Source organism: Chenopodium album, chromosome 10 (assembly GCF_948465745.1).
Source record: "Chenopodium album chromosome 10, dcCheAlbu1.1, whole genome shotgun sequence".
Classification (NCBI taxonomy): domain Eukaryota; kingdom Viridiplantae; phylum Streptophyta; class Magnoliopsida; order Caryophyllales; family Amaranthaceae; genus Chenopodium; species Chenopodium album.
The window spans coordinates 47,862,440-47,877,852 of NC_137843.1; the positions used below are offsets into that span (position 1 = coordinate 47,862,440).

Sequence of the window (15,413 nt, forward strand, 5' to 3'; positions counted from 1 at the left end):
AAAGAAGTCTAATGTACAAACTAGCAATTAGGGGCATCGTCCGGGACACACACTAGTTTTAGATTAAATGATAGTTGAGATTAATTTGGGAAGGATATTTTTTTTATCCAAATGATTTGAGAAGGATATTAATACTTTGGATTATTTCCCAAAAAAATAAAAAACCCTAAGGTTTTTTTTAATTTTATTTTATTTTTTTGTTTTGAAGAATAAAACCCATAGTTTCTAATTGTAAGTTTATTTAGGGGAAAAAAATTAAACAAAGGAAAAAAAAAAATATAAACAAAGGGGCTTGTTCTTTTTAGCTTAATTTCAGTTCAGTTTAGCTTCAACCAGTTCAGTTGTTAATTTTTTCTCTCATAAACAATTCATTTCAACTCAGTTCAGTTAAGTTAAGTTTAGTTCCTAATTTTTTTCCTCTCTCCTAAACAATTCATTTCATTTCAATTCAGTTAAGTTAAGTTCAGTAAATCAGAACAAACCCAAAATCTCTTTCTTACGAAGCAGTCATTGTTATTCACCATTCAAAAAAAAAAAAATTAAAAAAAATATTGATTGTTATTTTTCAACAAAAAGAACAAAGTACTACTCGCTATATTGACTTTGAGAGAGTGGAGTGAACCGCCATAATCCACCATTGTCCACCACCTCCATCGCCACATAATCGCCGTCTACTGCTGCAGGATCATCATCCTCTTCTTGTAGTTGCTCCTGAAGGTGTCGACTTTGTTACGGGTTGCTGAAGGTGTCGGCTTTGTTACGGGTTCCTGAAGCCCTAACTTTCTCATGCCCGTAGCACCTAATACGAATTGATTTTTCCGTCGTAGTCTGTTCCTTTTCTCCATCTTTCTTCGGTAACACTCTCTTCTCTTTCCCTCCCCCTAAAAGTGTTCTTCGTATTGATTTATTATCTGAAATTGCTCATTTATTTTCACGAAACCCTTTTAATTGATTTTTTCACTGTCATTTGGAGACTGTTTTGGTTCTTTTCTGATGATGGGTGTAATATGATTGTTTAATTCTTGATATTTGTTTATTTATTTGTTTATTTTAGATTAAAAAAATGCAACATATGTGTTTTTTCCCTGGGTTCATTTGTTGACTTTTCCTGTTGAAGTACACTGCTTGAGTGCCTGCTATTTGTTCCATTAGATGCTAGAGTATTCATTTGATTAGATTTTGTACATTGGTTTTGCTAGTTTGTTGCATTCTCTCTATATTTATGATTTAGTTTTGTTGAGTAGCTCAATGATTCCTTTTAATATCAGTATTAGGTGAATCAAGGTTGTTTAGAGTAATTTTATTTTAAATGCTATGAATTGACTGTGTTTGCTGTATGGCGTCAAATGAAGGGAAAATTTCTATACCTTTTAGGTTGTGGGGTTTACAATGTTCCTCTGCCAACAATGTTTTAGAGGTTGATATGAGTGTTTATGATTTCCAAGAAATGGATTTTTACTATAGTAGTATCTGTGTCATGTTATGAATCTTAATTAACTCTTACACTTCTCTAAATTAAAGGAGTTAAGGTTTAAATTCAGATCTTAATCCCTTGTTTGCTAGGTTTCTGAAACTTGCTTTGAAGAAAGACACGAACATTTCAACATGGTACTTGATTTTCAAGATTGTTATGCTCAAATTCAGCAAGGAGAAGTCTTGGTTTATTGGAAAGACGATGCTTTTTTTTACAAAGAAGTACTTTGTAACCCTCAAAATCAAGTAGAGAGCCTTCATCAGAGTATAAGAAGCGTTATGAAGCATAAAATGATTCCTAATCACCTCCCTCTTTTCACCATTGAAGAGCGTAATTATCTCGTTTTAATGGTCAAGTGTGTGAATTCTGATCCATTTTCAAAAGAAAAGATTGATTGGTGTTTCCAGAAAGTTCTAGTATCTTATGATTCATCAATGAATATTCCGACTTCAAAACAAATTATGTATTTGACTGTTGAACTAAAGAAATTTGTATTCAACATTGTTAGCACGGTCGTAGCATTTTTTGTCCAACCATTTTGACCTATTTTGGATGTGAGATACATGTATGTAGGTGAAGACAACAACGTTGTCTTCACCCACTATGAATCAAGAGGTAATATGCATTCTCTTTATCTTGTATACACTAATTTTAAATTAATCTATTTTTGTTTTGATTGATTTATTTAATTTTGTAGCTCAAATTCATGATTGGGCATATGAGGCAAGTCAACTTTATGACTTATTCATCACTTTTGGAAAGAACAAAGCCAGAAATTCAACTACCGTACGAGAAGAGATAAAGTCATTTGGAAAATCGTTGATAACTCTTACTCATTAACAACTTCAACGGTGAGTATGGTTAGTTAGTTAATTAATTGGGTGTATAATTGCTATTATTATCATTGTTTGTGTTGTTTGTATTGTTGACGTTTTGGAATTCGGAGTTTTTATGATGTTTATTGCTGTAATCATATGTTATTTTTATCGCTAATTGTTTAGGCAATGCTCAATTTTAAATTTTAGCACATTATTGTGATAATTATTGAATTTACATATTTAAGATACAAAAATTTATGTGTTACACAATTTTACAAATTGCATAAGTGAATTTTATATGATTTTTAAGAGAAAAACTCAAAGAAACTACATAATACCTAAGAAATAATAACAGTAATGTAAGAGATTGACTAACATTTATTATCTTAGAAAATTTTGTAGTGATTTGATTAAAGTATAAAGAGATACATAGGCTCTTGTTTGTGATGCCTTCAATTTCATAATAGGCTTGTTAGTCTATTAAAAGATCATAATAAGCAATGTTTTTCTTCTTTTTTTCTTTTTTTTTTTGAAGGCTCTATGTGGTAGAGGTATGTTATTAATGAACTTTTATTTAAAAAGGTTTAGATGATTAAATTTAACTTTTTTTTTGTTGAATTGCAGAAATCTAAAATTGATTTTTCAAAGCGTTTTTTTGGAATGTTGAAATGCGAGTCATGTACGTAATCGAACTACATGATCTCATGGAGCATAACCTAGTCAGTGTCTACCCGGCATGTGCAAATGCGTTTGCTAATCCCCATGCTGTTGATTTTCGTAAGATGATTTTTATGTCAAATAATGATGTTCTCGTAGAATTGTTAGGTTAGGGGGATAAAGATTGTCATACTAAAGTACGTGCTTATAATGGCAACAAGAGGAATGCTCTCCCTAATATTTTGCGTTTGAATGTATTAGGACCTACTCCGGATGATATACTAAGACAAGGCTTGACACGTGTTCGAGACTCATATTGCCATGCCTTCAGAGATATGACGGTGAGTAAACTTTATTTTTTCTTATTCAAAGGTTTGACTATATTCTTGTATGAATTTCTTATTAATATGTATGATTTTTATTATTTATGTACTGAGGAGATATTCAAATTTTGGCTTGGATGAGGGATTAGTAAAGAAGCTTGAATAATTACAACTAAAGGAATTTATGTTTGCTGCTAAATATCTATTATGTTAGAGTAGTTGTAAAAATAAGTTAGGTGAATTGACTTCAAATCCATTTTAAGAACTTGAATACAAGTTTTAGTTATGTTGTTAGAGCTCATAACGGCATAACCTAACGTCTTAATGCTAATGCGATGTTATTTTTTTATCTTTAATTCGTTAAAATTACATTTGTTCTAATATCAACCTTAAGTGGTTTGTTTTTACCTTTTTATATTCATTTTGTCATGTGTTTTGGTTTGCCTTTTGTTTTAGGGTTGATATATCAATATAATTATGGGAAGTTAATGTTTCAAATTGTATATTCTTTTTTCATTACAGACACGCCATTCGCTTGAAGAAATACAACACATGTTTCAACATGTGTTTCCCATGCATATGATCGAATTTGCAAAGGTGCAGAGTAGATTAACTCTCGATCTTGAAGGCGGTGTTAATGCATTATTATCGTATGTTGTTTATAATAATATTATATTTTATCTTTTTTGTTTTTACTAAAGTTTTTTAAAACGCTATGTTCTTACCATGAATTGTAATGTTTGCAGGGCTCCTCCTTTGAAAACATCCCCTTAGTCTCTTATCATGGTATGATATTATCTAATACTCACTTAACATATTATGATGGTATAATTTTTTTCTACTCATGATAACTTAAATTTTGGTGGTTCTTGATGGTTCTTTAATTTGAACAAGCTTAGTCTTAGGTGTATTCTATCTTTTGTATTAATTTGATTTTTGGTGTGCATTATTTTTATATTAATGTGCTGAACTTAGAGAGCTATTGTGTTCTTAATAAAGTAGACTAAATAACTAGACAAACCTAAGATAACTAATAGTACACAAATTAAAATTCTAACATTTCCACTAAATTTATTGGAAGATTTTTTGAAGTTTCTTTGATATACAATTATAAGCACTATTTATGTTTGGTTTTTGTAGCTTAGCCGTTGATTTCTATAAGAGTTTGACTACTTTGTTTGGAGAATTTATTTGCTTAGGTGTCTATGGGCTTACACAACAACAACAACAACAAAGCTTAATTAGTCCCAAAATGATTTTCTTAGGCATTTCTAATTTTTATTGTTAATAAAACCAACCCTAACAAAGAAGAAAGGCTAATCTCTCTCCTCTCTCCCCAACCCTAGTCTAATTAGTCCCAAAATGAGTTTCCTATCATCTTTGCTTCTCAAGTTCTTATAGGTAATCTAGCCCTGCTTCATTTACATTTCCTAAAACTAAACACAATAGCTAGCTCTTTGTATGCTACCTTTAGCTGTTGTATTCTTGCGTTTGCTATTCATTCTTTGTTATTCCTACTGTGTGCGAGAACGGGTCACCTCCCCCAATAATTTTCCTACCTGCTGGACAGACAACTAGGGCAACTGCATGAATTAAGTCTTTTTAGTTTTCCCTTCCTCGCATAGTATTTTGGCCTCCTTATGCCCGACTTTGCCAACTTGACATTCTTTCCTTTCTTTGATAGCCTAGCAGGGTGGGATGCTTAACTACATCATTCTCTTTCTATGCTGCTATATCGTCTTAAGCTTAACTTTGCCTATTACAGGTCATGGCTCCAGCTCTGTGCAAAAGTTGCATTCCATTCCTGCCTCTACTAGCCCAGATGTCTGAGTGACTTCATTTCCCTAAGCCAGTCTATGAACCTGTAGATTTTCTGAAAAATAATTTATTGTCCATGTGTGGGCATAGAATTGCTCAGATATTTGTCTTTTTTTTTTTGGTGGAGAAGCTGCCAGCATGGGGACATCTGAAAGAGCTGCAACAAAACCAGTTGGCTCCCTAATTAATCATTATGGTGTTCGTGTAGATGACTTCAGGATGATAGGGTCCAAATGTATGGGCATTGCGGGCGCTTCTTTAACCTGAAATGCCAACAGCTTAAGCACCTTTCTAGGGTGAAACTAGTGCCTATTGTGTAGAGAGGGGCACTGCTGGGCCTTCGACCTGTTATTCAGCACATCCGTATTGACTACAAGGGGTGCCTCCGTGTTGTTGTTAACAAACTGGGGCTTCATACAAAAGCTTTAGGTTCAAAGTTCTCAGACTTGTTGTAAGGTCACATAGACTTCTTATTCCTTCTATACCTGTATTTCTAAAGCTGCCATGCCTTTTGGGTCTCCTCCATCTACACCAGGTATCTTCATTTACTCATTACTAAAATGTGGTTATTGTTTCCTCTGTTTTTTTCATTAAAAGTCAGCCTGCAAGCTTTTAAATTTAGTGAAGAATTCCAAGCACAGAGGCACTTTAAATAGGAATTACCTTATTCTAGAAGTGTTCCAACTATATAGGTATCCCATTTTCTGTTTTGCTTCCTGGAAGAATATTAGTTAAATCTGGGTATTCCTTTGCATGATTCTTTCACACCCACAACCATCCCCCCCTTCTCGCCATCTTTGCTACACTGAATGTTCCTAATATTCTTGAAAAGCACGTTTCTTCTATACTTGTGTTTTGTTATGGACTGATATTTTTGGCTTAATATATCTGGTTTAATATTGCAAGTAACTAAACATTAAAGCTTGGATTTTGATTGATAATGGTGAAAAGGTTACAGAAGATAGGTTAGTAGCTTAAGGCTATTACTCTCAATAGTGAGTTGAGCTCACAACTCTCAATAGTGAGTTGAGCTCACAACTCTCCAAGAGTGACTTGAGGTCAAAACTCTCAACAAGCTTCATCTAATTTTTGCCTACCCATTTCTTTCCCTTACCTCCCTATTTATATTAAGGACTATTAACCCTAATAAACTAATATTACTAGAATACCTATACTACCCCTCCAGGTTAGTCTATTACATGTTTCATACAACTTACAAATATGTGGTACAATTATTTCAGGCCATGAGTTGCAATTTGACTACATTTACTTTTCTTTGGCATCTATACTAGGAATACTGCCTGTTTCAGAACAATGAATCCGGAAAAGAGCAATAAGGTCCTGCTTTGTGAGCTCACCCCCACGACAAAGGCATATTAAGTCAACAGCTAATGTTTGAGGAAATGGTATCAACGACTATTCTTTGAGGATGACGGGTAATTTCTGTTCCTAAGTTTATGTGAATCCCTATATCCCTTAGAACATCTAGCACCACCAATAGTTCAAATCCCTGCTATAAGGAGAAACAAGCCTAACATTCAACGAAAAGACTAAAACATAATCTGGATATAATTTCTACCAAAAATTAAATTTCCAACTAAACTTTGATCACTTTGATGTTTGATGGTCTATAGGAAGTTGATGTCTTGTTATTTAGCTTTTATTAAGGCTATTATGTAGTATTGTACTCCGTATTATATAGATTGAGTCATCGATATATATTGTTATATTATATGGAAAAATAAGTTGAAAACAGATGGATTCATTTATATTTTTGGTCTAAATATTTGTACGATTTTCCATAAGCTGCTTATTTGTACATTTTTGTTCCAGTGGAATAAAAATCAACTTGCCTTTATCTACCCCCCCCCCCCCCTTTGCTCCTCTTTTAATTCCTCTCCCCCCCAGTAACTGTACAGACATGAAATGCATGCAAATGAAAGGAAATACCTTACTGGTTTCATATCAAATACACAAAGAATGAGCCCAAACTAGCTTAGGTACATTAGTTTGTAGTCAAAATAAGTACATGAGCAAGGTGGGCATGATTCCTTGTATAATTGATAGCAAAGAGGCATTGTAACTAATACTTCTGTCTACATGCAAGGAACAATATTTAAGAACCAGATTGAGGAGTACAAAGATATCCAATGCCAATGCATCACTTAGACTAGTTGTTGGTCGGTATGCAGCCAGGCCTGATGACTGTTAGATGAGTTTTGGAGGCCAAGCCATAATACAGACTCTAAGTACTGATAAGGCACCTGTCTTGCCCAAGTGTGTTTCAATTGCAGCTATCCCACACACAAACAACCAAACTGATCGCTATGGTATTTCCTTATGAATCTTTTGCAAATAGTTATTGTTGAGAGCCATTTAGACTTGTCTTAACCTATATATAGATGTTTCGGGAGTTATCTTGTTTGTTAGTGAGCTTAGAATTGTGAGAACAGTGCACAAAGTTGAACATCTAGTGCGCCAAAATACTGTGATCACAACCCACAAGTTAGCCAGTTGTCTGTTGCTCCGTTAATTCTTTCACTGATAGTCAGTTGTCTGACTTTAGGCTCTTCTACTGTGAAGTACAGAGCAGTCGATGACAATATCTTCTTAGGATGTTCTTGCTGAAACCAACAACCTAAAATTTCCTCGCCTTGAAACCATCGACTTAGAAAAGTGTTATGTTCTCCAAGTTTTTTAAACAAACAGAAATTCTGAGCCTTTGTGCTTCTCTATGTTTTCCAAACAGGTTTTCCAAACAGGATTTTCTCTGCCAACAAGCATTTTCAAAATTTCAACAATCTTTAAGGATGAACCATCTGGGGAGAAAGCTGAAAACTTGTGTGCATGGTCCACCTTTCTACTCCGTCTAATTTGTTTTATGCTTGCAATCCCCAAATTGTCTCCTTAAGATTTAAATAAACCATTGGTGTGCCTGCAGGGTTACAACAAATTTGCTCATGTTAAGCGTCCAAATGGCATGAATTCTGGAAATTAAGAATTCATCCTCAGAAAGAGTCATTAGATAAATTGGAAGCATCAAACTGAGAAAGGTTCTCTATGCTCTATGTTTTACATTCATTTACATTAACCCTTATGGTGTGGAAACAAATTTGTCATTACATATATACATAACATGCATCTGTCGTCCAATACCAACTTTACACACAAACAACACCAAAAAAAGGAAAAAAAAGAAGAAGACATCTGACTTCTAAAGCGTTTGATTTGTAAGCTGCACAACACACACCAAGTAGGGAAGCATTGGTTGCTAGTCACTGGATCAAGAGTTGCAACCACTGCCTTTTTTTTTGTTACTTCTACAACGAAATAATATTACTGCCTTACTTTTGATAAGTATCCTCACTAGGTTTGAATCAAAGTTTCTACAGGATAACATGTCTTAAATAAGACTTTGAACTAAATCTATTACATACCTTTCTTTAGATTTTGTAGTTGCCACTTTTGCTGGTGTCATGTTTAGATCTTAACCCATTAAAAAGTGGAAACTTGTGGAGAAATTGTGAACACCTTGTGCAATAGTTTTCTGAGTGTGAAGTCCTTGAAATTTACTGTACAGTTGGTGGCAAAGTTTGGCTTCCTTTGGGTTGGCAATTGGCTTGCTGTAAATGCAGCAATTTGAGTTTTGGTTTCATTTGGTGAGTCATCATTTAGGTGAGTTAACACTTTTATGGATGCCATTTTATTTGGGATGCCGTTTGATTTGTGGGGTTGGATTGAAAGGTGGTTAGTCATTTGCTGTATACTTTAATTTAATTAGTTTTGATATAATGTTTTTAGTTATTTGTGTGAATTGTGTACATAACTTAGTTTTGTTATTGCAGTACTTTGTTGTTTAGTTTGGTTTGCTTTAATTTATAGGACAGTTTTTGAAAGGAATGGTGAAGCAATTAGCGAGTTTAGTTGTTCAATTTAACTATCCATTATAGATTCAGTTTAAATATTGGTTAGATGGAAATGGTCTTGATTGTTTAATCTAATGTAATCTTGAAAAATAGAATTTGAATCTAGTGTTTGGGCATGATTGTGAAAATGGATGGTGTTAATTAAAGTTATAATCTAACTGACTGAGCTGTTATTTAGCTGTTTGGGTTGTTGCTTATTTCAAGGTAAATGCTTGAAATGAGTAATATTTTACTATGAGGATAGGTTGAGTGGAGGTTATAGGTGGTATAATTATAGGGTAGCTTGGGTTTTATATTATTTAATTATGGATATAGATTATTTTATTATTTAGATGTGTTTTTTTAAAAGAGAATTTTGAAGGAAAAACATGGTGGAGCATTGTATCAGTTCAATTATTTAGTTTAGCTATTTAATCTAAAATTACAAACTGTGTTGTATGAAAATAGTCTTGGTGGTTGTTTAGTTAGCCTTCTTCTGTTGTAATTGGCTAAAAAAAATAAAAAAATAAATAACATTAGAGTTTATGTTTGCTTTCAAGATATGTTTAGGTTTAAGATATCTTTATTTGTTTGGTTGTTGCCTATTTTGTGGTTGTATATACTCGTATATTTTTTTAAAGTAGTATATTATAAGAATAGAGATAATTGAGTGGAGGTTATAGATGGTACATTTATAGGGTGGCTTGCCCATACTGCTACTGTTTAGTATACTGTATGGCTGTATTTTATCCTGGTTTTGGTGTGGCTGGTTTGGCTTGATAATTGTTTGTGTATTTTATTTTTCTATCCTTTTTCCCTCTTGCTTCATGATTTTTCATGTGCTCTTTTCCTCTTGCCTATATATATGCTGGCTTGGGTTAGAAGGTTTTATTTTGCTGGATTTCTTTTTCCTTCTCCATTTATGTAGGTATGATGTTTAAGAAATTCAATGTTCAGTTAATTTCCATTCTTTAATTTTTCTTACTTAATATTATTCAATTTATGTTGGCTTTGATTAGTTGTCTGTGGAATATATAGTGTGCCTAATCATACGGAGCCTGAATATTGAACTTAAATTAGACTTGGACTTTGTGATTGTGGACCAAAACAAATGAACAATGATTGCTGGATTGAACTATGATGTTGGAACAGAAAGGTGCTTACATCAAACTAAAACTGAACATAGATCCTTATTAGATAGAACCCAAACATTGAGTGCCAAATTAAATGAATAGTCCATGATTAACTAAATAATGATGTTGGATAATAGATCAGCTTGTGTAGTGGTTTTTTTGGGTGAACTTTATTTTGGATAAAAAGCAAAATACAGAGTGTTGAATTATACATGTTATTGTTATTGTGCAGTTTGTTTATGAGTTTGGATGAATGTTATTGTTTTGATTTTAAAAAGCATGATCACATTTAACTTGAGATTACCATATTAGTAGCTTGTTCAGTTGTTTTGCAAAAGTTTTCAGCAATTGTTGTGTTGCGATTTTGGTAGTTAGTCAATTTTTTTGTTGTGTTGCGATTTTGATAGTTAGTGTGATGCTTGTGTTATCTCTCTGCATTTTTGGTTATATATTATTGCTTTAGTTTTTTTTTTTTTTTTTTTTTTTTTTTTTTTTTTTTTTTTTTTTTCCCTACGGCACAAGGTTTTGTTCCAATTCAGAAGATAATTTCTGTTTCAGTTATGATTATTAGTTGCTTTAGCTCTTTGGTGATTATTAGTTATGATAATGACCTCAATGTAGTGAGGGTTTGTTCAGATAATGTCTTATTACAGTTAGTTCTGCTTACTAATTGTGAATTTGGTGGTTTTTAATGACATTTGAAATACTGTGTAGGTGTTCCCTGGTGGTTACTGGTTGCTTTGAACAAGAACAATTTATCCGTGTGACAGTGTAGTTTTTTTGGTAACTTAGCCTACCTTATACTGGTTTTGGTGTTGGTGTAAATATAGCCATTTCATTAGAGAAGAGAATAGCCATATTTAAAAAAGTTATGTACGTTTTGTGTGTCAAATATTAGTTTGTATTTGCATTTGCATTTTGGTGGGTATTATTTTTTTTAATATAGATATAGGTTAGGATTGAAGTATGTTTCTCCTAATTTGTTTGATGGCACTATTCATCTTCTGCTATCTGGTTTGTTTGCTTGCAATATTTATCTTCTGCTATCTAGTTTGTTTGATAGCACGATTTATCTTCTGCTATCTGGTTTGGTTTGTTTGCTAGCCTGTGTTCTGATTAATTTATAGAGTGAATAGTGCATGCAATTTACAAAGATGGTGAGCAGATTTATTTTTTTAGGGAGTTTGCCACCTTTTTTTTAAAAAAGTGTAGGTTTTTGTATGTGCTACTTTGGATGGAAAGTATGCTTTCCCTGGTTTGTTTGCTAGCACTATTTGTTTTTCTCTATTTAGTTTTAGGATGCATTAGAGAGTATTTTGATTAATTTATAGTCAATGGTACATGCAATCTTGAAAGATAGTAATCAGGTACCTTAAAAAATTTAACAGTTGTCGAGGTATTGGAAACGTTGGTCTTTCTTATAGGTCGCCATTTTATGTAGTTTATTGGCTTACACAGGTAATGGTGGAAGTGACCTACCTTATCGTAGTTCCATTCAGCCATTATTGGAATAGATTACTGATTGTGTTGGACTTGAAAAACCAGTTTATGAGATTACTGATTGCCCTGGAAACAAGGTCTGTTAAAATTTAGTCAAAGAATGGCAACCAGGACTGTGTTTTTGATGGTGGCGAGGCTGGAATGCTGAAGAGATCTGCTGAAAAGGCTACTGAACTAGCAACACATCTATGATGTGGCTGTTGAAGATTTTATTGCTTATCAAATCCGGTCTTACTAGAGATGTGCTACTTTGTTTAGGATGAAGAGCCGCCAATTAGGAGTCAATGATGGGCATGAAACTGTTGTTGGAAATCAGAATATCCTTGCCACTAGATCTAGTTTGCCAATGCACTATGTCACTTTGGATTACAAGTTGTTTCTGAAGACTATTCTCAGGCGCACTGGTGCCACCATTTCTTCGATTATGACTCTTGAGTTTAGTGGTGACCAGTCCTGGACTATGGTGACTTTTCCCCTGGGCGAAGACCACCCTGAGTGCATATTTGGAGATGCCCGTCCTGAATATGAGGCTGCTGAGTAGAGTCTGGCCAAGAAGACTATTTACTTTTTGCTTCACAACTTTAATTTTAATATTGTTGATGCAAACAATAGCCGCAGTGCCCTAAAAGCTACTTTGTGTCTGCTTGAGAAGGAATAAGACCTTATTGAGAAGGCAATCAAGCGTCATGATGAAAGTTTAGGTGAAGTGATACCTTCTTTTATGGAAGGAAAAAGTTTTGTGACACTTGAAGGTAAGGAATCAATTATTCCTCCCCCAGCTGCCATTCCTCCTCCACTAAAAAAGCGACATGCCAGGCTATCATTTGGAGATCTTTCATCATCTGGAGCAACTTTTGATCGGGTTCTGCGTAGTGTACCTGGGGAGCTAGAACTTATGTTATAGCGGAAGAAAACTGAGTAGGATTATGGTGTACTTGCTTATCTACCCTGCTTTTGCGAAAATAGAGGCTTATGGACATCTTCTGTATTTTGATTCTGGTGAAGAACAAATGGGAAGAAAGTGTCTGACCTTAATTGCTATTAAGCAAGATTAGCCTAGGTTTATTTGTAATAGGATGTGTTTGCTTCTTTTTCATGCTTCTAATTCAGAAAGAGATGGCTTTTGAATATTAGGGTGGCTTTTGGAATGTAGTCTGTATTGGTAGTATGTATATAATGTAGGTATTGTAAGTGTGTCCTAGAGTTCTAATCTCGGTACATCAATGTAATGCTTTTTAAACAGCATAAAGGCTGTAGCAATCAAAGTGGTGTTTATGTTAATATTTAATCATTGAATCTGCATTTTAGAATGAATGATATTTGGTTTAGTATATTTATTTACAGTTGCTATATATGTTCTCTTTCATACTTCTATATTTGCATTGCATCAAATTACTTGTTAGGATAGAGTACGATAGAATAAACTCGCAAAATTATTATAACATAAAACCATCAGAGTTTTGTCATTAATGATATTTTTAGATTCCAAATTTACAGGTTTAATGGCAATGTTTTATTACAAAGGATACGAGTAGTGAAGCAAGATCTACATGTGTTTCATAGAAAATGTGTTTCATTCTTTAATCTATTTATTTTCTAGAAAAATAGCATTTTTGAAAGTATTATCCATTGTTAAATTTTTTACTTTTAAAATTACTTCTTAGTATTTCATTGATTGTATTAAGAAATCTAACATTGAGAATAACATGTATTAATAATTATGTTACCTGTGGTTGATTTTAAAATAGCTTATATCATGTGTTTTGGTTTATGTATGTTCTAGAATCTTTAAATGAGCCACGGAATAGAGGAAAGCACAAATTAAATCATAGGGAATCAGTTACTAGATAGCTACCTGTTACAGTGGTTCAAAGCCTTCCATTTTTGTTACCAATGAAGACTGGGAGGATATAGGAAAAAACGGAATCAGGCTTTCATAGATAATCTTCCTGTTCAATCAGATCAGGGTCTTCCACATGTTAGACAATGTCCTGTGAGACGGATGTTGGTTATGCAGAATGAAGTTAGTTTCATTGCAGATGATGTTGGCACTTCTGAAATTAATAGAAGTATGCCACAAGACAAAAGGCAAATGGAAAGCAAGGAAGAGCCAAGGTATTCGTGATATATTGATTTTAGATATGGTTTTGTTCTAGATACAATTATTTATTATGAAGATGTGTGGTTTTTGTTATGCTGTATCAGTTACAATGCCTCTTATGTCTGTGCAAGAAAACTTGCTTAAGTACTTTAGGAATTTTTTCTAACACATGGAATGCTATTCCTTTCTTGGTTAAGTACTTTAGGAGTTTTTATAATACATGGAATACTATTTCAGATGGTAGCTGTACGTCTAAGGTTCGTAAAAGTAATCTTAATGGAAAGACAAAGGTTAAAAGGGGGGGGGGGGGGGGGACGAACTAGGTTTTGATAATACTTTTCTTCTTATATATGGATTAGTAATAAACAATATTGTAAAATATATTTATACTGATAGACTTAAATACTATATCAGTTGAAATTGCACTAATTTCTTGGGGAAAAATTCCTACTAAAGCACAGTGTCTGTCCTAATTATTCTGCCACAAAGTTTGCTTATGAAACATTGTTCTTATGTTGTCGAAACGGTGGTGTGCGGATGGCTAATAATCCTTAGCTAAATGACCAGATATATCACTATATTCCTGATTTATTACCAGATAATGAGCAGCCTAATTACAGATTTATTTTTATGATGCAGAGCATGAGATATGAACCGGACATCTACTTTTCCAAAAGTACATGAAGACATTGTACAAATTCTCAAAGAAGTAATGGAATGTAATCCATATGCATGGTTTTTTTTTAGTTCATTGAGAGAAATTCTTGTTGTGGAGAGCACATAAATTCATTTGAATAGGAATATTATTTTGGATCAACAAGTCTGTAATGCTCCTACTGCAAATAAGTGGCTGTCATATGGTCACGTCTCCAGCCAATATACAGCCCTGAGCCCTCACATTATTGTTTATGGGAAGTTAAATAGGTCTCATAGAATTATGCATTACTTTGGGTGCTATGATCCAATTCAGAATCCGCTCTTATTTTCACTTGGAGATTGTGGATGGCACAAAGGCTTAGAAAAATTAGATGTAGTTGATGATCAGTGACATATTTGCAGCAAGAAGTTTGTCAATTAGAGTCTATTGATAGCGTGGAAGATCTATAGGATGTTGCAACTTGCAAGAAAGTAGTTACTATATATATTTTTCAAAATTTATAATGAGTGATTGGTGTAGTGGTAGTAATTGCTGTGAATAAAGTGCATTATGCTTTAGAAAAGTGTTGTTAGGAGAATACATGTTGCCTAATAAGTATTGCCAAGAGAATGCATCATGCCTTACAAAAGTTTTATCAAGAGAATGCATCTAGCCTTGTAAGCATTTCCAAGATAACATATTATGCTTTATAAAGGATTTATTAAGAGAATGCATCTTATTTTGTAAGTATTCCCAAGAGAATGTAGCATGATTTGTATAAATTCATTATACTATGTCTGAGTGATTATTTTGCTGGTAGTGGGTATAAAAGTCTTATGTGAACTGTTAATGAATTAATTGCCATTTTTTTATTAGACAAAGATATCATTCATATAATTAATAAAGGAAAATATTCATAAACAGGCATATTTTTATCTGTACAAAATATTTTGTGTAAAGAAGAAATATGGTTCGGTTTATTTTGTGTTATGAATTTGTACTTTCATATTGTTTGTGTTAAAGTTTGTCTTTCATACTCCGTATTGT

General features: G+C 33.3%; 1 protein-coding gene across 1 annotated transcript; it reads left to right on the forward strand.

Annotated features, from left to right (window-relative positions):
• The first annotated feature begins 607 nt into the window (after positions 1-607).
• LOC145562485 (uncharacterized) lies at positions 608-12,965 on the forward strand. The gene is made up of 12 exons (XM_081622784.1): positions 608-854; positions 1,564-2,089; positions 2,172-2,325; positions 2,917-3,069; positions 3,211-3,290; positions 3,795-3,922; positions 4,019-4,058; positions 5,038-5,625; positions 6,383-7,420; positions 7,840-7,940; positions 8,032-8,143; positions 10,843-12,965. The coding sequence occupies exons 4-7, from the start codon at positions 2,961-2,963 to the stop codon at positions 4,044-4,046; spliced, it is 345 nt and encodes a 114-aa protein (XP_081478910.1). The 5' UTR covers positions 608-854; positions 1,564-2,089; positions 2,172-2,325; positions 2,917-2,960; the 3' UTR covers positions 4,047-4,058; positions 5,038-5,625; positions 6,383-7,420; positions 7,840-7,940; positions 8,032-8,143; positions 10,843-12,965.
• The last annotated feature ends 2,448 nt before the right edge of the window (positions 12,966-15,413 follow it).